Source organism: Martes martes, assembly GCF_963455335.1.
Source record: "Martes martes genome assembly, chromosome: 9".
NCBI classification, from domain to species: domain Eukaryota; kingdom Metazoa; phylum Chordata; class Mammalia; order Carnivora; family Mustelidae; genus Martes; species Martes martes.
In genome coordinates this window covers 65244546-65268259 of record NC_137896.1, presented here as the reverse complement: position 1 = coordinate 65268259, position 23714 = coordinate 65244546, and the positions used below count along the sequence as shown (strand labels likewise).

Genomic DNA, 23714 nt, shown 5'->3' with positions numbered 1-23714 from the left:
GCCAGGTCTCTGTGGACAGGTCTGACGTTATTCTGATGGGCTTTCCTCTGTAGGTAAGGAGGTTCTTTGTCCTAGCGGCTTTCAAGAGATTGTATCTACAATTATGATTCCTCAATTTTACTATGAGGTGCCTGGATGTTTTTTTTGAATTTATAATCTTGGGGGGGGACCTTTCTACTTCTAGTACATGAACACTTGTTCCATTCGCAAGATTGGGAAAATTTTCATGAAAAATTTGTTCCACTATATCTTCTAGACTTCTTTCTTTCTCCTCCCCTTCAGGGATTCCAATAATTCTGACGTTGGAACGTTTCATGGCATCATTTATTTCCCTGATTCTGTTTTCGTGGCTTCTAAGCTGTTTGTTCCAGGCTTCCTCCTGATCCTTTCTCTCTATTTGTTTGTCCTCCAGATCACTAATTCTATCTTCTGTCTCAGTTACCCTAGCTTTTAGAGAATCTAGATTAGATTGGAACTCATTGAGAGCGTTGTGAACCTCATCCCTGGTGGCCTTCAGCTCTGCCCTAACATTATGAACCTCCTCTCTGGTCGCTTTCAATTCTGCCCTAATCAATTCTGTTTGGTCATCCATGGCTTTCTCCAACCTAGCTATTGCCTGGATAATTGTTAGCCTGAATTCTCTTTCTGACATATTGTCTATGTTGATAGCCGTTAGCTCTGTTGCAGAAGGCCCATCCTCTGTATTTTTCTTCTGTTGGGGATTCCTCCTCCTAGTCATTTTGGTGAGAGATGACTGGACAGATGTAGCTGGATGTATTGACCGTGGTGCAGTCAAGGTGCACCCTAGAACGCTTCTGAGCACTCAGGATTCCCCACCCAAATGAGAGAAAAAAGAAAAGAAAAAGAAAAAGAGGGAGAGAGAGAGACAGGAAAAAAAGGGAAGATAAAAGTGAAGGTTCAGCCCAAATGGGCCCCAGGGTAAGGTTTATGACATATACAAACAAAAACAGACAAACAAAAAGACTGATAAAAGTATATGACGAGAGAAAAAAAATATATATATAAGCAAAAAAAAGGAGGAGCCTCGTCAAGAAGAACCCCAAGTATAAGATTTATATACTATCCAGACAAACATAAATACACAGAGACACTGGCAGAAGAAAAAGATGGGAGCATGGTTATAGATTCTCGGTGTGGGCGAGGAAGGTTATTTTGATTCTTCCTGGATGTATCTTGATATCTTTGTTAAAGGACTCAACTTTCCTAAGAAAAAGGGGGATTAAAAATTGGTTCACCTATAGGGGTAGCATTGCTTGGAGAAAGGGGGTTACCTTGAAGTTTAACTCTATATGAATATTAGAAAATAAAAATAAAAAAGGAATAAACTGGACTAAACTAAATTAAAAATTTTTTTAAAAATTAAGAAAATAGAAAAGCAAAAGAAAAACACATGTGTATGTATCAAAAAAATTCAGGTTAGAAGTTTATCATGGAATTTGATGTACTGGACATCTCACTGTGATGGTAAATAGGTTAAAAAATTATCTATATAAAAAAAGAAAAAAAATGAACCAGAATAGTGGGAAAGAATTAAAAATAAAAGTTGTATCTATGAAGTAGTGGTGGTTGTTCTCTTGTAGTCTTTTTTTTTTTTTTTTCCTGATTTGTTTTCTGGGGGAGGGGGCTGCCACGTGGGTTTTCAGTCAATGATGTTCCCTGAGTTAAGTCCTCCCGACCCCCTCAAGGGGGTGGGCTCTGAGAAAAACGTTTTTTTCAGGTTTTTGTTCTCTGGAGGTTTTTATGTTTGTTCACTTCTTTTCTCTCGCCTTGACAGCTTTTGATGGTTTTTGGAGGTTTAGAGGAAAGAAAACTGCACCCCAACCTCCCTCTCAGAGAGAAGCCTCAGTCTGCTCCCCTGCAGGTGCTGCAGCCGCTGGGCCGCTGGCAGAGCAGGTTCTGAGTCGCGGTCCCTGGGGACGCAGGATCTCCTGCTTGTACGCAAAACCAAGGCAGCTGTGGCTGTCTGGGCAGCTCCAGACCGCCAGGGAGGTTCCAAGCAGCAATCGCACACTGAGATTTTCCCGCTGGCTGGGGCTGAGAGCTCAGGGCTTGCGCGCACCTCTCCCAGGGGATGGTTTGGGGCGCGGCGCCTCCAGCTCTATCGGCTCTATCGCCGCGTGGGTCTATCACCGCGTGGGTCCCAGAACACCAGGCTGGGCGTTCGTGCACCTCTCTCAGGGGAGGTTGAGGCACGCGTGCATCTCCAGTAAGGTGCGCGTTCTGCCGTCTGGTGTGGCTCCCAGCCCCTCACGGGAGCCGGACTCCACCCGTTCTCCGGCGCACTGGCGGCTCCGGGACAAAGACCAGGTTTCTCCGCCGCACTCTCTGGCTCAGCGCCAGGGGATGCTGCCCTGGGTCTGGGGACTTAAGCCCCTATCCCTATCCGCCCCGATTCCCACAATTTCCCCGCGCGAGTCTTTGCTCTTTTGAGTGCTTTCAACAAGACTCCAAGTTAATGCTGGTCCCCAGATGCCGGGCACTCTCGTATTGGGCTATTATTTTCCAGTCGGTCGCCTCTGGTGGCTCCCTCCCCCTTTTGTTTATCTTCCGATATCAGTCCGACGTTCCCACTCCACTTTACCTGCCCACTGGCATCTTCTGGCCCCCGTAGAGATCCAGACGTGTATAATTCTGATCTCAGGCTGATTTCATGGGTGATCGGAGTTCTTTGGTAGGTAATCAGCTCACTTTAGGGTGCAGGTTGAAAAGGCGCCTCCTCCTACTTCCCCGCCATCTTGTCTCCCTCCGTTTGTTTGTTTTTTTTTAATGATAGTAAGTGAACAGATCATTCGTATAAAACACAAATCAATTAAATACTTACTATTGCTATAGTATATATACATATATATTATATATGTAATAATACTGAATATAAAAATTTTCCTCTGGTGAGGAAAATCTTAAAGTAGTATGTTTCATGTGAGAAAAACATTTTTCAGGGCGCCTGGGTGGCTCAGTGGGTTAAAGCCCCTGCTTTCGGCTCAGGTCATGATCCCAGGGTCCTGGGATCGAGTCCCGCATTGGGCTCCCTGCTCAGCGGGGAGCCTGCTTCTCTTCCTCTCTCTCTGCCTGCCTCTCTGCCTGCTTGTGATCTCTGTCTGCCAAGTAAATAAATAAAAAATCTTTAAAAAAAAAAAAAAGAAAAAGAAAAACATTTTTCATCAAGTATTCTAAGATCTTACTTCTTACAGTGACTATATATTTTTAATTTTTAATTTAAATTCAATTTAATTAACATATATTGTAATTAGTTTCAGGGGTAGAATTTAGTGATTCATCAGTTGCATATAACATCCATTGCTCATTACATCAAGTGCCCTCCTTAATGCCCACCACCCAGTTACCCTATTCCCCAACCCATCTCCGCTCCAGCAACCCTCAGTTTGTTTCTTATAGTTAAGAGCCTCTTATGGTTTGCCTCCCTTTCTGTTTTCATCTTATTTATTTTCCTTCCCTTCCCCTATGTTCATCTGTTTTGTTTCTTAAATTCCACATATGAGTGAGAGCATATGGTATTTGTCTTTCTCTCACTGACTTACTTTGCTTAGCATAATACCCTCTGGTTCCATCCACATCATTGCAAATGGTAAGATTTCCTTTATTTTTAATGGCTGAGTAATATTCCATTGTATATACATACAACCTCTTTATCCATTCATCTGTCAGTGGACATCAGGGCTCTTTCCATATTTTGGCTATTGTGAATATTGCTAATATAAACACTGGGGTTCAGATGCCCCTTCGAATCACTATGTTTATATGCTTTGGGGTAAATAGCTAGTATTTGGGGTAAATAGTGCAATTGCTGGGTCGTAGGGCAGCTCTGCTTTTAACTTTTTGAGGAACCTCCATACTGTTTCCCAGAGTGGCTGCACCAGTTTGCATTCCCACCAACAACTTAGAGTGACTGTATTTTAATAAATACCATTGCTTAGCTATTTCTGGTTTGCTGTTATGCAGGCTGATAACACTCAAAAAGTGTTGTGGTTGTTCCTACTGAACTGCCACCTTAGGCGTGTTTGAAAATGGTCAAGATTTCGTTGCTGCTCTGCCGCATTCAGTAGAGCATGTGGCAGTCCTCTGCAAACTACAGAGCTTTATCTGATCATCTCTCTAACAAATCTTGACCTCAGGAGAAAAGTGGCTCATTTGAAAAAAGAACAAAATTAATAGAATCACAAAACTTTGTAGATAGATGGAATCTGAGAAAATACCTAATCCAATCCTGGTATTTTACAAGCAGGAAAAATAAGGCCCACAGTAGATGGGCAGCTTACTCAAACTGACTCTTCTACTTAAATAGTTAATTTCTTCTTTGTGCATAAACCGATCACTATGGGACTGTCACATATACTTCTGTACTGCTTTCCATTCTTTTGGAAGAAGTATTAGTGTAGTAGTATAGTATATGAGACCTTTCCATTTTGTAGTTTATGTCACAGGTCAAACTGCGTTGTTTTATTCTTAAAAATAACACACACATGCACACACAGCCTTCAAGGAAGGAAGGGATTTGTATTTTAAATGATTGCTACTAGCACCAAGCTTATTGATAATAAATATATCAATATGAACAAATCCACTTGCAGCTCCAATTAGAGATTCAAAAACAAATGAGAAATTCAGAAGAAAGATAAACTACTGAGAGAGCCTGAGGCCAAGAGCTCAGGCTATTAAGATTTCCAGCTCAGAGAACTGCAGAACCACCGTCAGGTCCAATAAAGACAAACCAGCAGTGAGAAGGGAGATGCCCCACCATTTAATCATTGTGTATAACCAGCTTTGTTCCCTCGGATCACGGACACAATGCAAAAAGAATTTTTCTTCATACTCCTCTCAGGCGCTTCTTGTGCCTTCCTGCAACTGCCCTTCATTCGGTTTAGTCAGATTTCCACTTTTACAGATCAACTGGAAGGGTGGGTAGGGAGCTGGGGGAAGAACTCCGCGACCTGCAGGGATCTGACCGTGCCCATGTTAGCAGGTACACCTGGTGCGTGTCACAGAAGTTCTTTCTATGGGAAGCATCAGGCTTTGACAACAAGTTCAGGAAGTCCCTGAATATTCAACAAAAACCCTAGAAAGGTTTCGAGACCCAAGTAAGATTCAAATTGAATTCTAAAGGAATATTATTGATCAAGATTTGTGTACAGCACCATGACTTCATTGACACATGTTTAGGCAGTAGGATGCCACGTAAAGGGCCCAGACCCTGGATCAAGTCAGGACACCCGGTTTCTAGCCCCACTTCTTGATGCCTAGGTATTGAAACATCTCTCTGTACTGCAAGATTCTCTTCATCCGTAAAACAGGGAAGCAGGTTGGGATCTTTAAGGTTCCTTCCAATGAAAAATGCTTTGTGACAGACAGTAAAGATTAAAAAAAAAAAAATACCCAACTGGGGCGCCTGGGTGGCCCATTCAGTTAAGTGTCTGCCTTCAGCTCAGATCATGATCCTGGGCTCCTGGGATTGAGCCTCGCATCAGGCACCCTGCTCAGTGGGGAGTCCGCTTCTCCCTCTGCCCATTCACCTGCTTGTGCTCTCTCTCTCTCTCTCTCAAATAAACAAATGTAATCTTAAAAAAAAAAAAAAGTAACTGCACCTTAAAATGCATTTATTTTTCTAGCTTGCTCCAAAACTACTAACTTTTACTGTGTTATTATAGGTTTAGTTGGTGAATAGAAAGATCTGATTTTTTAAATTTAAACTGTCTGACCTCTCCGAGCTATACAGCCCTTCAGTCCTCCCCATTGCTCAGGCCCACAGCTGGGAGCACAGCCCTGTCCAGTAACAGTAGCATTCCTCACTTGCACAGCCATGCCCTGGAGACATAGAGAAAGTACCACCAAAAGTGGGATCTGCAAAACTACTGGCGAAGGGGTACCAGCTCCCAAATTCATGTTCATTCTTCATATAGTCAGGATATTACATTTGTTATTGTGGAGTTCTTTAGGAAAGACCCTATCATAAATCTTCACGTCTCCTTCTCTCTTAATATGAACTGGGCACTAGTTTAGAAAATAAATACTTTTCTTTTCTGTTTTATGTCTTCATACCTAGGGTACTAGTTTGTCTCTAGATTTTTACACTCACCTATCATACACTTTTCCTGTAGCCATCATTTTATTTCATGAAGATTCTTTTCTTTTAATTGTGTTATGTTAGTCACCATAAAATTCATCATTGGTTTTTGATGCAGTGTTCCAAGATTCATTGTTTATGTACAACACCCAGTGCTCATGAAGATACTCTAATGACATTAATGTGAACTTGTGTCAGTTTGGCCTGTTCTATTTAAAGGGAGCACATAAAGTAAAAATTTTCCAATTTTTATTCTGCCTCACTTTTCTGTACACTCTCCAGTATAAAGTAACTGAGCCATTAGACTAAAATAAGGCTGTATATATTTTTGTTTGCAGAGTGTTCGACCTACACCACAAAATGACGCTATAACAGTACACTTTAAACCAATTACATTGAAAGCTTCAGAAAGTAAATATACCAAGGTTGCAAGTATTAGTTTTGATGGTAAGTATTCAGCTTTCTCTCTCTACTGAAGTGATCTTATTTTGATAAACCAGAAGCATGTATATTGATATCTTAGTGTAGAAACACTGACCATTTACAGTCAGATTTTATATTACTGCTTAGGTTGGTTTATCTTACAAACCATCACAAACTCTTATTTGATTGCTTCATGAAAGAAAATGCAAGTTCATAAACTGCAATTAGTATTAGCAAATACATTAGGATTAGAATTAAATTTTTGTAATCTGGGTTTTCACATATATATACCTAGTAAGGTTTGCCTTAATGATAAAGTCATTATTTTTTGTAATTGAGTGATAATGTATTTGGATTTCAGAAGTGTGTTTGAATTTGAGACTAGAAATAAAGTATTCTCTGTAACAGTTTCACATATTGGCTTTTTAAACAAGGCAGACAGTTCTGCCTAACCTGAAATAATAGCCTTCATGATAGCATTGTCAAATTAAAGAACTATTATTTCAGACGTGTATATTATATATTTTGACATTTGAAATGTTGACCCAGACTTTACCATATTTTAATAGCATGTTCTTATTCAGCTTTGCCCACTTTACTAGAACATTTATTGAGTTTGCTGTCACAGAAATTTTTAAATAGTGATTCAGTGGCTGCTTAACTGTACTTAATGAGAACTGACACTCAAATGGGACTCTTCTCATAAGGGCCCTTGCAAATGAGGAGCCCTGAAGCTTACACTTCGGCTTTATGATGAAGCCACCTCCACTCATAGCCCACATTTCACAGCTAACTCCTCATCAGAAAAGAGCATTTGATCACTCTGCCCTACTGAGTGTAGCAGAATACCGGAAGACTCTGCACAGTGTTTGTAAGAGCATCTGTGCTTACTCCTTATACACGAAGAGCTCTGGGGAGGTTCTAGAGCAGTGCACAGGCTGTGGGTGCCAAGCTTTAGTGTTCATCTTATGAGCTCAGAGAAAACTCCTGAAGAAACAAGATTAAATATGTGGCATACTTTCATAACCCAGCTATCAGGAAATAGTATTGTAGAAGGTTTTGATGCCCCAGTTACTTCCAAATCTGTGATAAATTTTCTTCTGTGTTGCTGGAGTACCACAGTCATGTCTACCAGTATCAGCATCAGTGAGTGCCTTCTCTTCTCTCAACAAGGAGAGCAGCTGGTAGTAGTTCCTGAACCTGAGAACTTTCAGGATCCATCTTTCTGATAAATTCAGGCTGTGGGAGAGTGTGCACCAAGAGCAGGTGTGCTGTATAGTTCTCCCACGCTCTTCTTCTCCAGCTCCTGAATCAACAACCCAGTGAATGTTTCCCTTCTTGAGATAAATGAATGTCAGTACTGTTAGTTCTTCTGAGATCACAGGCTCTAAAAAAAGTATTTCTTAAATTATGTAATATTAATAAAAGGAAAAGCATCTTTTAAACCAATGCTACATTTCTTAAACGTGGTTTTTATCATCATGGGAAAATCCTTCCACCTTTCACCTCCCACCTCCCCTTCTACCACCCCAGTGCATGGTGGGAATATTGTACAGCCTCCCAAGGTAATGAGCCCAGTAAGGGCTACACAGCAAACAGAAAGAAATGAGGATTAATGCAAGTTTTAAAAATCTGAAATCACTGTCTGTACATAGCCATATACTAGATGTCATACCATCTTTTTTATTTTTCTTTCTTTGTGCTAACGTTGGATAACACACATTTGCAGAACTCACATATAAGTTCTCCTAACTAGAAGTGTTCCTAAACTACCTTAAGTGGGATAAAGATAAACAGCTTCTTTATTTGCTTTGAAAAGAACATCTAATGGGTACCCAGAATGGATCCAACTGAATCTATTTCTGTAATTCCAGATGGAATTATTCATAATGCTACAAAATTTAAAGATTTTACTTCATCTCTGAGGACAGTATGATGGCTTAACACTCTTGAGTTAGGCTTGGCTAATACAGGAAGTCAGAGCTCGCACCTCCTGACACTTCTTGTTCCATGACACTTTACTGATACTTATTCCATGCTACTTTACTGATATTTATAACACGACTCTGGAATACAAGGAATGTTAGTTCTTGATACAGCTGTAAACCAGTGGTTTTGGTTGGGAGCTGGTTTTGCTTCCCAGGCCAAGGGACATTTGGCAGTGTCCACAGACATTGCTGGTTGTCTCATCTGGGGGGCTGCTACTGCTGTCTAGCAGGTAGAGGCCTGGGATGCAGCTGAGCATCGTCCAATGCCCAGGATAGACAGCCCCTGCACCCCAGAAGGAACTAACCTGGCCCAAAATGTTCATAGTGCCAGTGTGAAAAGCGCTGGTGTAAGGAAATCCGTAGCTTCAGGCTCCATGGAAGCAGCTCAAATAACTGTTTTTTCTTCCTCAATTATGTTCACTTGCTAATTCCTTGTCTGTTTAATCCCATTACAGGAAAATTAAAATATTTCTCCCTTTTTTGGATGAAAAATGTGATATTTGATGTAAAATGTTGTCAAAGTCTCCTGATTGCCATTCTGAAAGCTCAGCTTTGTTTTTTAAAGATTTTGTCGTCTGTAGTAACTCTCAACCTCTGTAGAAACTCTCGTAGCAAAAGGTGACAGAGATTATTTTTTATGTTTCCTTTTAGCATCAAAGGCAAAAAAACCATCTCAGTTTTCTGGGAAAATAACTGTTAAAGCAAAGGAAAAGAGTTATTCTAAACTCGAAATACCGTATCAGGCAGAAGTTTTAGATGGGTGAGTTTCTCTTTAAAATAAGCTTTATAACTTTTCGCTAATCGGTAAATTGTTTTTCTACTAATTGACCTTAGCAAAAGTAGTAACCAAATACACATGAACCCCATGGAATTACTATTGAAAAAAACAACTTCCACTTCATAGTTTTTACTTTTTTAGAAGAAAAAGGTAAATGGGATGATATGATTTGGGCTTAAATGAAGTCTTAGTGATTCAGTAGTAACATAGAAAAAGGAATCTATGATTTTTAAATAACATTTAAATCTTTGGAGCTATTTCCTTTCTGTAATTCCTTTTGTAACATACAAGTGGTTGTGTTTTGTTATTAAAGTATATTGTCATTTGAAACAAAATCATTTATATTTGTTTATAAACTCGTAAACAGTATTCTAGAATTAACAACTTTTTATAAATGGGCAATAATATAATGTAGTTCATTTTTTATTATACTTAAAACAATAATAGTTTAATATGCAACTTGGTAGGAACTCATTTTAACAAAGCTGGTCACAGTTAAATGATAAACGTGGTCTTTTTTAAGAAGCTTAAAACTTTCTGTTAACACGTTCTTGATTTTAATTGTTCAATTACATATAATTCAATGGAGAATAATTCTTTATATTACATGTCAGTATTTTGCAGTCTAAGGTTTGTTTTAAATCGTGTGCTCAAGCCTAAAATATTCATAGTTCTAATTCTCCAATAACAGTCTTTAATGCTAAATGTAAAATTACTACAGCAGAAGAACTTGGATTTTAAATTAACGCATAGAGATAAAAATGATTTATTTTGTTTATGTTTTTTCAAATAGTTATTTGGGATTTGATCATGCTGCCACATTATTTCACATCCGAGACAGTCCTGCTGACCCTGTGGAAAGGCCAATTTACCTGACTAACACTTTCAGCTTTGCTATCCTCATTCATGATGTGTTGCTACCAGAAGAAGCCAAAACAATGTTTAAAGTATGTCTGGGACCCCCATATTCTTCATTTTATTGATCTACCAACTAGATGATGCTGACCCATTGTTTTTTTCTCTCCCCTCATTTCCTAGGTTCACAACTTCAGCAAACCAGTCTTAATTCTCCCGAACGAATCAGGATACATTTTTACTCTGTTTTTTATGCCCTCCACATTGTCCATGCACATAGATAACAATATTTTACTTACTACCAATGCTTCTAAATTTCATTTACCTGTGCGGGTATATACAGGCTTTTTAGATGTAAGTATGTCATCTACCTTTAACATTTAAGCTCCCAGCCATCTTTTGTGTGTTCAGGTATTATTAGGCAATCATTTTGTACATGCTTAAACTTTGCCATTTTCTGAGCTCCTCAAGTTGCTCTAATCTCTCCTCTTAGTACTTTCAAGGCAACTCGTTTTCACCCTTCCCAGTAGCCATCTCTTGTGGGGACACAATTCAATCCTTCTGTGACAGCTGGCATTTAGATCTTTTCCACATTGTGCTTTCTCTTGGTTTTGCTTTTAAACAGTTATAGTCACAGGGAAACTGAAAACAGACTAAGTGGAAGAAAATAATAAGCAAGAAAAAAATAATACAAGGAGGGCAAAGAGGAAACTATTTAAGGAGGTGGTGACCAAAACCAGGAAATACAGCATGAAGAAAAGAACCAAATAATAAGAGAGTAAGGTGGTAAAGACACACAGTTGGAATAGCAGAAAAGAATAAAGGTCATTCTAATACAGAAAAGAAGCCGGGGCGGGGGTCCGAACTAAGCTATCCTTAGGATAATCAATGAAAGAACTTTAGATAAGAAATAAAACTGGTAAGAAAGATATGAAAGATAAAATGAAAATTAGAACATATAGAGATGTAGTTCTCCAAAAAGCCAACATCAGTAATAATTTCAGAGCTGAGGGGACTTTTCAATATTTACCCCTCTCCTTCTTCATTTGTTTTGCTTGAGTGATTACACATTTTTGGCTGCTCTCATGAATACGTTTACTGAGACCAAGGACTTTTTGCCTAAGCTCTGGGGCTCTACTTACCTGGGCCTAGTACTTTAGCTTCCTGCTTTTATGGGTCTTTAGAGGAGAAATATTTATTCTGTAGAGACTATGAATGTCTTCATTTCTAATTACTGAAAATACTTCATTGTACAGAATTCTTAATTATATTTTATATGCTTGTATCTAGGTATATATTGACATAAAATATAGAAACCTTAGTATGTCCATATAGCTACTTCCTCTTGATAACATGCTTTTATATAAGTGTGATTTAATGTTTAATCTGTTTTTTTTTAATATCTTTCCAGTACTTTGTATTACCCCCCAAAATAGAGGAACGTTTCATAGATTTTGGCATATTGAGTGCTACAGAAGCAAGTAATATTTTATTTGCAATTATAAACAGCAATCCAATTGAGGTAAAAAAAATTTGTTTTTATTCTAAGTCACATTTAAGGATTTTATGCTAGGGCTATAGTAATCCCTTTCATATCTTTCTCTTTTTTTAAGTTGGCTATAAAAAGTTGGCACATCATAGGGGACGGTTTATCAATAGAACTGGTAGCTACTGAAAGAGGCAACAGAACTACAATAATTGCAAGCCTTCCGGAATTAGAAAAGTCATCTTTATCAGACCAGTCATCAGTAAGCAAACTTTCTTATTGTTTCCTTAAACTTAGTTGTATGTTTAAACACCAAATACATGACTATTCCTACGACACATACTTGAACTAATGTTTTTATGAGACTCTTAATAGCATCAGTTATTTGATATTAAAAGGTTCTTGTAGATAATCTGCTTCAACTCCCTTCTTTTATGATGAAGGCACTTGAAACCCAAAGGAGTTAAGTTCTAGCTTGTCATAAAAAGTTCCGTAACAAAGAAAATTTAAATGATCTTTTTGTAACACAAGTGTCATTACAAGAGAAGTTCCCATTGGTACTACACTAACCCTGTGTTCATTGAATTTACTTGGCCAAAGAGATAGCCCTGTGCATTGGTAGAAAGTGTTTTTAGTTATACAGAATATTTCTGGACCATTTTCTGTAAATGAGACAAACCTTGTTTGATCCCTTTGTATATCTGCCCATGTACTTCAACTCTGTCTTAGAAATAGGTACAATTGGTCATAAAAGAGCATGAAACAAGAGAAAACAGGTGTATCAGTCAAAGGCCTTACCACTACTGAAAGTGGAACTTGGAGTTTATACCGATTCAGAACAGAACTAAGAGAGTTACCTTATGTGAGAAGGAGCGTAACATACCTCATCTGTAAGTTAAGGATAGAACTTCTTGTGACAGTCTTATAAAAGAAAGAATGTCCTTATGCACAGAGATGGTTGGCAAATACGCTTCCATGGGATGCCATCAGCTATAAAAATTTATTTAAATAGTTTGTGCCAGAAGGACCCTCCAAAATAACTATTTTGGAGGGCATTTTGGCACTATGTACCACTCCTGGAATTCTTCCCATGGAAGTAATTTAAAGAGCTAAAAGCTCACTGATATAAAACTGTGCTGCCCAGACAGTCAGAACTAATTAACATGTGGCTACAGAGCCTTTGAAATGTGGCTAGTCTCAATTAAGATGTCTTATGTCAAATACACCCAGATTTGAAGACTTAGTTTGGGATTGTAAGCTGTTAATAATAATATTAAACTACTGATAATGTTTTAATATTGATTACATGTTGAAATGTTAATAACTTGGATACATTAGAATAAATGAAAAGTATTAAAAATTTTTTAAAAAACTAAAAGCTGTGAAAATGAAGATGTTTGTAATAGTGTTATTAATAATTTCAAATACATAAAGTAAATCATGATTCTATGATTGCATATGAAGCAAATAAAAAAACTATAAATATAATTGTGTGTAGAAACTTGGAAGATGATTTTTTTTTATTGTGTCCTATTAGTCAGCATAAAATACATCATTAGTTTTTGATGCAGTGTTGGAAGATGATTTATGAGAAAGTGGAAAACAGTACTAAATATTCTAATTGCAACTATGTAGCATTCAAGTTACATAATCAGATATTTGTGAACAGAGGTAATTTATGTCTGTTTATATTTTAATAATTTATAACATTTTAAATTTGATTCAAAAATAAAGCCTCCTTTTAAAACAAGTATATATATATATATATATATATATATATATATATGTCCATGAGAAGTAATATTTGTCACTCCAGCTGAGGTTTTATTTTTAATAAAAGTAGAATGCTGAGCGGCACCTGGGTGGCTCAGTATTAAGCGACTGCCTTCAGCTCAGGTCATGATCCCAGGGTTCTGGGATCGAGCCCCGCATCTGGCTCCCTGCTCAGTGGGAAACCTGCTTCTCCCTCCTCTCCCACTCCCCCTGCTTGTGTTCCCTCTCTCGCTGTGTCTCTATCAAATAAATAAATAAGATCTTAAAAAAAAAAAAAGTAGAATGCTGAAAAAAGGTAATAATTAAGCCAGCCTTAATGTATTCCTTTCAACAGTAAAGTTAGAATAATAGTGTATGTATATCTACTCCCAGCTGTTGACATTTTACTGTTTCCTGGGAAGACATTAAAAATCTAATAATTCTAGAAATCTGGATCATTTCCTAGTAATAAATAGCATATATTAACACATACTATTTAAACTTGAAAGGTCCATTTAAAAGCATAAAGCCAGTTTGATAATTTAGGGTTTTAGAATCAGCTTTTATATAAAACTGTAAATTTAAAAACAAGGGACAGAAAGATGAGATCATTGTTAAGAACTCTTAAAATAGGAAGTTGTAGTGAGTTGCCAACTTCAAAATAGCAACTCCACAAAATGATTTTTCTTTAAGCTTATAATGCTTTAAACTTTCAACTGTTTTTCCAAAACCCAAAGCTATGAACTAAATTATCATCCTATTCCTTACAAAACACACATTGCCAACAATTCAGTGTTCTTCAGACCTTTGTACTGATTTGTGCAGTCTACACAATATAGAGTAGAAAGCATTAGAATGGCACAAAACCAACACAGAAAATTCTTCTTAAAAGGAGAAAGTGACTATGTTTGGTGTATCACCATCTTTTATTTTAAGGTAACCATGAATTCTAGATAAAATATAACTAATAATTAAAGTACAACTTCACAAAATGAATTACTTTTCTTTGGGAATTTCACAATTGGAAAGTGCTGACAGGAGGAAAGGGGACAACCACTGTCACACACCACACACAAAAATTGACTCATACGGATGAAAAACTTAAATTTAAGACCTGAACCCGTAAAACCCCCTAGACGAAGGGGGCAAGTCCCTTGACATCAGGGTTGGTGATGATTTTTTGGATCTGGCTCCCTTTGCTCCAGCCCTCACCCTCTCTGTTGGTGCAGGTACATGCAGAATGTGTGAGGACCATACCCCTTTTGCACCTTGGCAGACAGGAATCTGTTCCTCAGGGAGCCAGTTTTCTCAGTGGCCCATGGAATAAGTGTAGTAAGTGGGCATTATTTTGAGATATTTGTACGAGATGGTATGGTAATTCAGTGTCATACAGTATATGTTAGAATTTGGAGGTCAGGTCATTACAAATAGTGTTCTTTACCAATTTAATAGGAAACTGCAGCTAGCGAAGCTAATGAATGATACCCTTTCTACCACATACAGGTAATACTAGCTTCAGGCTATTTTGCAGTATTCAGAGTCAAACTTACTGCAAAAAAACTGGAAGGGATTCACGATGGAGCCATACAGATCACCACAGACTATGAGGTAAAGACTATGGGGATTCATGTCAATGAGGTTTTTCTGATAATTCAGTCTTTTTTTGGTTTGTTTTTATAGAAATGACTAAGTTTGCTAATAAAGTTATAGTTTACCTGTTTCATACCTTAAAAACTGAGCTTTTGAGAATAGTTTACAAAATCTTGGTGTTCATTAGCTCCTGGTTTTCTGATATAACCCAAACCTCTTAACTAAAAACGACTTCAGAAAAATGGCTTTGGCACATTTTTAATTGCTCTCTTGGAATTGCTTACACATAGTTATAGCATTGCACAGATCCTGACTGAAATTCCTGAATGAGATTACTGATTCTTCTGCAATCATTAATATACTCCTGTGTAGTATTCCCAAAAAGGAAGATACAATCAAGAAATCACATCTTAATTTGAGTTCTTATGATACTGTATTTACATGAGTCATTCTAAGTCAAGGGCAGAGTGAAAATCACTGAGCTTTTGAAAGACTCTTTGTGATGTTTAACATGTTGCATTCAGTCATATTTTTTAATGGATATATTTCTGCCACACTTAAGTATTTTAATTTAATATTTACAAGTTCTTCAGGAAGTTGAACACTGCTAAATTCAACAAGTTGCTTCCACTAGTCTCCTGTTTTCAACCCATACAACCCCCACATAAAAGAAAGCTAATTCAGAATAAACAGAACTGGTCATTTAATAATAATATATGTAAATAATATATAGTAATAATAATAATAATAGATTTGTTGGGAGTGTGTCAACTAATTACCTCCAAAAGTGAAAAATTCTTGTTTATACTCTGAAAGAGAAATAAGTACATTTCATAGCTAAATTTTTATTAGTATGGATAAAGGTGAGAATTAGGAAAAAATATCAAGTATTTTTATGAGTTACAGAGTGTAAGTTGATATTCAGCATCTATACTGTTAAACTCATTTTTTAAATTAAGTTGATGTCAATTGCTGCATACAAAAAATTTAGAATCACTTAACTCTAGAAAATGCTAAGTGTTGCATGCATTGTTTTAGGAGTACAATTTGACTTTCCTTGTTAAAGTAATCATCCACAAAATAACCTATATTATGAAAAATCTATTCTTCATTTCTTCCCCATTGTTTCTTATTTACCATGTTTTCAATGAATCATTGAGAAATACATGGAAATGTATTCCAGAGCATTTTATGGAGTATTTTGGTCAAATTGAACAGTTTTCATGAGTAATTTTAATATTGCTTTTGAGTTGGTTATTGCTAATATAAGTCCCAAGATGACCTTTTATATCCTCAAGAATAATGCAATAATGATCAAGATCAATCTCATACTTAAACAGATTTTTTTATGGTCTGCTTCTTCACTTTACAGATCCTAACAATTCCTGTGAAGGCTGTAATTGCAGTGGGTTCGCTGACTTGCTTCCCAAAACATATGGTTCTTCCACCTTCCTTTCCAGTAAGAGATTTAATTTATAGGGTTTTTTTTTAATATATATGTTTTTTCTTTGTCTTTACCTCTGTGTTACTAGAATCCAACAGTAAAGTGAGTTATTCTTTATTAATTGCTTTATTTTAAGGTAAAACATTGAACTAGGTTCCATAGGAGGTATAAAGAGGAATAAGAAATAGTCCCTTCTCTCAAAAAGTTTTCTATTTAGATTGGGAAATGGACCCATGATTCATAAATGTAAAGCAGGATGTAGAAAATGCCCTAAAAGTTATAAAAATGAAGTGCTGTGAGTGAACTACACACGTAATTGATGAAAGTCCATGTGAGCTAGCTTAGAATTTCTTTTGGCAGGATAGATAGGAAGGGTAGTCAGAACTTACATTCAGGTCCCTGGGATCAACCTGAAGGCACAGAGGCAGTAAAGTCTGAGATGGCTTTATGTTAAGTAGTGAGTTGCCTAGAGTGACAAGAATCGAGGGAAATTGTAAGAGGAGATGAAATGACATGTTGGAGTGATAGCATGTAAAAAATACATTTAAGTCCATGAAAATCTGAAGTTTTTAAGCAAAGGCATGACATCATTAGAGCTGAGCTTTAAACATTGTTTCTCTGGCAGAAGTAAATATAGGGTGCATATGGAAGTGACAGTAGAGTGCCTGAGGTCAACCCAGGGACTCTGTTCATAGTCCATTTGAAAAATGTCAGGAGGGGCTTTGAGCTTAGGGCATTGGCAGAGGCAGTGAAGCCCTTTCATACTTCTAAGCCTTGGCTGTTAGCCTGTCTTGAATGCCCTTCCTCATGGCCTACCGACAAAGAACTACACATTTTCTGAGATTCAATTCCATGTCATCTCCTCTCTGAAGATTTCTTGACTCTGCTAGATAGTTACTAAGTGTTACATCTTGGAATGATTTTAAATTACTCCTTGCAGCAGGTGTCACATGTGCTTTAAATATTGCTCTATGTGTTGGTCTTCCCCATGGAAGATCCTCTAGGAAAGGGATAAGGGATCCTATATCCCCAAAGCAGGCAGTTAGTAGATAATGGATGGATAAAAGAGCAAAATAATGGAGAAGAGAGCTTAGGCAAGAGACATTTCAGATTCAAACTGTGCTTGAATATCCTGACAAGGTCCTACTAATTGAAGCAGCTAGGTGGAGTAGATAGAGTCAAAAATATGACTTAGAGTTTGAACCTAGAGAATAAAGAGAAAAGAAATGGAAAACCAAGAGACAGCCACAGCCTTTTGCAGGAAGGTGATGTGGTAAGTTCAGGAGACATGGGGGCAAATGTAGAAGTGTCCCTTAGCATGTGGAAGGAAACATGGTGGGTTATGAGAAAACAGTATGTTGTAAAAATCTTAATGCTATATATAATAAAACCTAAATTTGGAATTTAGCACCTTAAAAAGATAAATTTTGAGTTCATAGGTTCAACCTATTTGATTCTTACTTAAATCTTTGTCTTCTTATCATTCCACTTTGCACTTGACTACATTATTTATCCAAAAAGACCTTGTTCCTTTGCCTTTTCAATCAATGATCTCCTTAAATACAGCATAAATCCTAGAACAGAATAATTCAGTAGATGACACAGTGTAAAGCCCAGGGATGGAGTAAATAAGAAAGCGTCTGTATAAAAACAAGGTGTTGATTTTGAACAAAGTAGGATCAAACTTTTAAATATCCTCAGATGGCTTACATTACCAGATGTTTACTTGGAATCACAAATTAACTTGATGTTACTGCCCTAGTCAGGCTGTTGTAACAAATTACCATAGATTGGGTGGCTTAAACAACAAGCATTTATTTCTCACAGTTCTGAATGCTTGGAAAGCCCAAGATCAAAGCACTGGGCAGATGCAGTATATGGTGAGGGCATTTGTCCTGGTTTTACAAATGGCTGTCTTCTCACTGTATCCTCATAGAGCCAGCAGACCAGGGAAGGAGGGCAAGCTCTTTTGTCTCTCCTTTTAAGGTCATTAATCCCATTCATTAGGACTTCACCCTTATGACCTAATCACCTCCCAAAAGCCCCATCTCTAATACTGTCACATTGAGAGTTAGAATTTCAACGCATGAATGGGGTGGGAGGGGTCACATTCATTCCATAACAGTCACCAGGTTCTGTAAAATCCTTATCCAATGGAGTATACTAGCACCAGTTGATGAAAACAACACATCCAAATTAGCATTTCAAGTACTCATAGTTTAATACTTAGTATTTGAATACCATCATAAAATGAACTCTTGTACCTGTTACCTCTTTTGACCTCCCCCCACCAACACACACACACACTCCTGAGAGACAAAACATGGACTTGAGCAAAATGATTATTACCAGTGCATGCCAGGAAGACATAGCTGGTTCGAGGCCAGGCTCGGGCTGTCAGGCTGTCAAAGACGGGCTTCACTGCTCCTTTGTTCTCCTGTCCCAGCACCATACCTGACCTCTGATAATACCTTTCTGCTGTGTTTCCCTCTGCCTGGGGTGCAAATGATGAGTATTACTTTTAACCTCACCCTCATTCTACTCCTTTTTCCTGTGTACTCTCTTAATTTCTGTGTCTTCTTATACCAGATATTAGCCCAGTGGGTATGGTCATTTTTGAGACTTCTTCCGATGACTAGGAATCAGATTATAAGATCAAATTCTGAATTCAAATGAAAGGAAAGATTATAATATAATTCTTATTGAAGATTGTTTAAATTATTTAATTTTTTAATTAAAATCTGATACCCTATCATAGGGAGAAGCATGCCACTGATAAGAGCAGTCATTGGTTATCTGGTTATTTAATCTGTCTGCTGTGTTAAGATATTTGATAACCTCTATTTTTAAAAGATGTCTAATTTGTTTTTGGCACAAATGATGTTTTTTCTTTTAAAAAGAAAATACTTCTAAGTAAAATAAATCTGATTTTTTTTTGTCTTGTCTTGTTTGGCTTTTGATTTTAGATTTAAATTATTTCATCGTGAATTTGGATACTTGGAGGGCAGCCTGGCCTTGGTATAAACAAATCTTGCTTAACAAACTGACAATGACCATTTCCTTTATTCAAAGCTATCTCTGTTTATTACCTTTATTGGCAGCCTCATTATTTTAACATTAGATACGGACATTTTTCTTATTTTATTTCATTTTCACAAGATTATAGGGATTTGTCCTGCTGATTTTTGTATAATAGGCCATGAAAATGACAAATTAAAAAATAATTATATATATATATATATATAAAATACACACACACACACATAGAGAGAGAAATAAGTATAGGTATATTTGGGAGCGCTCTGATTACAAAATTAGAGATTATCAAGTGATAAAAATTCCAAGTGTCTTTTGGAGTTTGGTTCCTGAAAAATATGTCTGTCACCTCTAAATTGTGTGTTCTTAAGAAAATCCAACCATATACTAATGAGTTTGTTTGTTTGTTTGTTTGTTTTCTTCAGGGGAAAGTAGTTCATCAAAGCTTAAATATTATGAATTCCTTCTCACAGAAGGTAAAGATACAACAAATACGATCTTTGTCAGAAGATGTGCGATTTTACTACAAACGATTACGGGGCAATAAGGAAGACTTGGAGCCAGGAAAAAAGTCAAAGGTTTGAGAACATTGTATTTGAGAATTCTCTTCTGTTAGTATTGTGTTACAGTGACCTTCTGTGGATTTAGGATTCACAGTTCTCCTGTGCCTCTTTGTAGATTGCAAACATTTATTTTGATCCTGGACTGCAGTGTGGGGATCATTGCTATGTTGGCTTGCCTTTTCTATCCAAATGTAAGTTATCTTGCTATTCTCTGTCATCCCCTTCACTCCACCCAAGATATTCTTTGATGAAAGGCTGCCACTTTCAAAGTCCATCCCTATCCCTTGGTACCATGGAAATCATTTGAAGAAAAGTTGACTAGTGGATGTAGATTGTAGGGCTGAGTTTGTCATAAAGTATGTGTCCTTGTTTTAGCTGAACCCAAAGTACAGCCTGGTGTAGCCATGCAGGAGGACACATGGGATGCTGACTGGGATTTGCATCAAAGCCTGTTCAAAGGATGGATGGGAATAAAGGAAAATTCAGGTCATAGGTGAGTGGTTTTGCTTTAAGTATGTTTAGCTATTTTTGCAAGTTTGAAATGTCTCTGTTGATACTACTTTCTAAATGTTACTCTTGTATTAGGTTCTTTTACTTCTCTATAGAAAGAATGCTTTCTAAAGAAAGAAAATAATGAAAATAATGCTTCATCTTCAGAAATATGCTTCAAATAAGCATTCAGAAAATAATGCTTCATCTTCAGAAAATTATTAAGAAGGAGTCTTAAATTGCCATTTTAATTGTATGTTGCTCAGAAATACACACACTACTATTTTTCTCTTTCCTTCAGTGCTCGAGATACTTCCTTAAAATCAAAGAACTATTTGAAGTTGTCTTTATAGAGGATGCATAAATTGTTCACCTGAGATACAGCCATTTGCGTAAGAGCTACCACTGCCCTCTGCTAAAGGCAGAGAAAACATTTCCTAGGTTCAGTCCCGCAGTGGAGACCAAGTGTCCATTTGCTCCTTGTGAAAAGAACTGCCTCTTCCCTTTCCCAGTACTGAGCCCTTAGGGGGCACCTAGAGCCCAGTTCACTGAGGCTCAACCATATATCATTGGCAGGCAGAAAATGTGCTAATGACAAACCCTACCACACCTGGATTCAAAAGCAGAAACACACTTGTGCTCCAGAAGAGAATTTGATTAGAATATTGATAACATGGTAACTGATAAAAACTGCTCTTCTTCATTTGGCTAATTTGATGAATGTATTTGTCAGTATCAAGATAATCTAATTTATAGTACTATAAATTTTTCAAACCATTAGTGATTGAATCTGAGGGTTTCGTTTATCTGAACTACCTACTATCAAAAAATTTCTTAAGGCAAAAGAGTTAAATTTCTACTTTAAAATGGTGAAGATAAGTAGAGAGAAACCTCTGATGAATTCAGTAGTTCTTGGTCACCTACATTTCCATTACAGACCTTACAGTGTATAGACGGTCTCCAAATGTTAACATTATGAATAGATAAACTTGGAGCAGTGCTGAAGAGCCTCTTCACCTCTCCCCCACCAAAACCTCTCCCTTCCTCCTTGTGTGCCCAGCACTCCACAGCTAAGAAGCTAGGCTTCTCGTCTGTCCCATACCATCATGTCCCAGGTGTACGGTGACTGTGGCATTCTCCCTGCTGCTGACTTTGTGTTACAGAGAATTTCTTTTCTTCGCCTTATAAAATCTGTACTCTTACCAATATTAGAGTGTCACAATTCAGTAGTATTGTGGGTTTAAGTGGGCTTCAATGGGGGCGCCTGGATGGCTCAGTCATTAGGCGTCCGCCTTCGGCTCAGGTCCTGGTCCCAGGGTCCTGGGATCGAGCCCTGATTTAGGCTCCCTGCTCAGCAGGAAGCCTGCTTCTCCCTCTCCCAGTTCCCCTGCTTGTGTTCCCTCTCTCCCTCTCTCTCTCTCTCTTTCTCTGTCTCTCTGTGTCAAATAAATAAATAAAATCTTAATTTAAAAAAATAAATAAAAGCGGGCTTCCATGTTTGGGCCCAGGAACCTTAGCCCCGTGTGTAATAGTGTTTCCTTAGGGAATATATTCTTGAGTTCTAAACAGCTGGCTTATGAATGCTCATAAGTAGAGAAATATTCAAATGAGGTCCTGAATATTTTTGATAACTTTACATATATCTGCACAAAACCCTCATATGTATTACCACTTCAGCTGACATCCTCATTGCATATTAAGATTTTCCTTCATTTTTTTTTTTAATCTCGGGGGGTAAAAAGCCATATGCCAAGCAATGCACTGCCTTCTCATAAGTTCTGCTGATGAATATTCATCAGCACTCTGCTGTTGGTGTCTAGATCTTTCCACTAGGCTGCAAGTTCCTTTAGGATCCCTTAACACCATATGTTATACGTATATGCCTGCCTTGTCCTTCACATATTCAGTACGAAAACAATACAGGTGATCAGTGATAGAGACTTTGGCAACTCTTTGTGCCAAAACAGACATCTTCATAGATGTCTATTAAAAACATAGTAAAATTGCAGAACAAATAAAACTATATTTATTCAGGGCCAGAATAAAATTTCTGAAGTATACAAGCCTAATTAGATTTCTTATATTCAGAAAATTCAGATATTTCATTTTGATATAGTAACTAACAAATTTTTTTTTCTAGACTGAGTGCTTTATTTGAAGTAAATACAGACCTTCAAAAAAATATATTATCAAAAATCACTGCTGAGCTCTCCTGGCCTTCTATAATTAGCTCACCCCGGCACTTGAAATTTCCACTTACTAATACAAACTGCTCCTCGGTAAGTATTCAGAGTGACATTGGTTTTTGGAAATTCATAACAGGGCTGTTAAGTATCTACTCTTACTTTTAACTATGGAAACATTTCATTTATTGTTTTGTTACTTTGTTTAAGGAAGAAGAGATTACTTTGGAAAATCCTGCAGATGTTCCTGTCTATATTCAATTTATTCCTCTGGCTTTATATTCCAATCCTTCAGTCTTTGTAGATAAGTTAATATCAAGGTAAGTACTGCTTTAATTAATCAAAATGTTCTATATTAGCATTGAATTATTATTTTATACATTTAGAACTCTATTACAGTTTATACAGTTATAGATTTGGCTTAGAGAAATTCTAAATCCATAATTAAAATTGAGAGGGGGTTCTGGAGAGAGATACTCATAATGTGTTAAGTATCTAGAAGAGCTTTCAGTTTAAGACAAGAAAAAGTAATGTTGAACTCCTTTCTAAAAAAATATAAAAAAGTGAAAGATCATAAAGAGAAAGCAAGTGGGATCTTTTAAATATTTTAGTTTTAAAAACTGAACAAAATATTAACTATAAGTTGTGGCCTTTAATTTTTGGAAGGCTATTAATCTGGTAATACTGACCTCAGAATCTGCCAAAAGGTAGTTTGCAAATAAAGTACAGACTTGATAATTACTCTAATTACCCATTAATTATGATGCTGTTTATGAAGAAATATATATACTTTTTTGATTTTAGGTTTAACTTGAGTAAGGTGGCAAAGATAGATTTAAGAACGCTAGAATTCCAAGTCTTCAGAAACAGTGTAAGTATGCAAACTTTATACTATTCCTGAGAAATAACTCTATGATATGATAAGTGCAAACGTGGAGGAAACCTACTGACTATCCTTAAGTTTCGCTGAAGGGGAAGTTACTGAAGAAGTCAGAGCAGTCCAATAATTAGAGGCAAAAAAAAAAAA

General features: G+C 37.0%; 1 protein-coding gene across 1 annotated transcript in view; it reads left to right on the top strand.

Annotated features, from left to right (window-relative positions):
• TMEM131 (transmembrane protein 131) overlaps positions 1-23714 on the top strand; it is a 229654-nt gene that overhangs the window by 164700 nt on the left and 41240 nt on the right. Inside the window, exons 12-25 of the mRNA XM_080813933.1 lie at positions 6439-6547; positions 9163-9271; positions 10083-10236; positions 10328-10498; positions 11556-11666; positions 11758-11892; positions 14886-14990; positions 16345-16431; positions 19878-20030; positions 20131-20206; positions 20391-20508; positions 22645-22783; positions 22898-23007; positions 23492-23558. Of these exons, the coding sequence (XP_080670059.1) occupies positions 6439-6547; positions 9163-9271; positions 10083-10236; positions 10328-10498; positions 11556-11666; positions 11758-11892; positions 14886-14990; positions 16345-16431; positions 19878-20030; positions 20131-20206; positions 20391-20508; positions 22645-22783; positions 22898-23007; positions 23492-23558 (1644 nt within the window). The remainder of the gene's footprint in view (positions 1-6438; positions 6548-9162; positions 9272-10082; positions 10237-10327; positions 10499-11555; positions 11667-11757; positions 11893-14885; positions 14991-16344; positions 16432-19877; positions 20031-20130; positions 20207-20390; positions 20509-22644; positions 22784-22897; positions 23008-23491; positions 23559-23714) is intronic.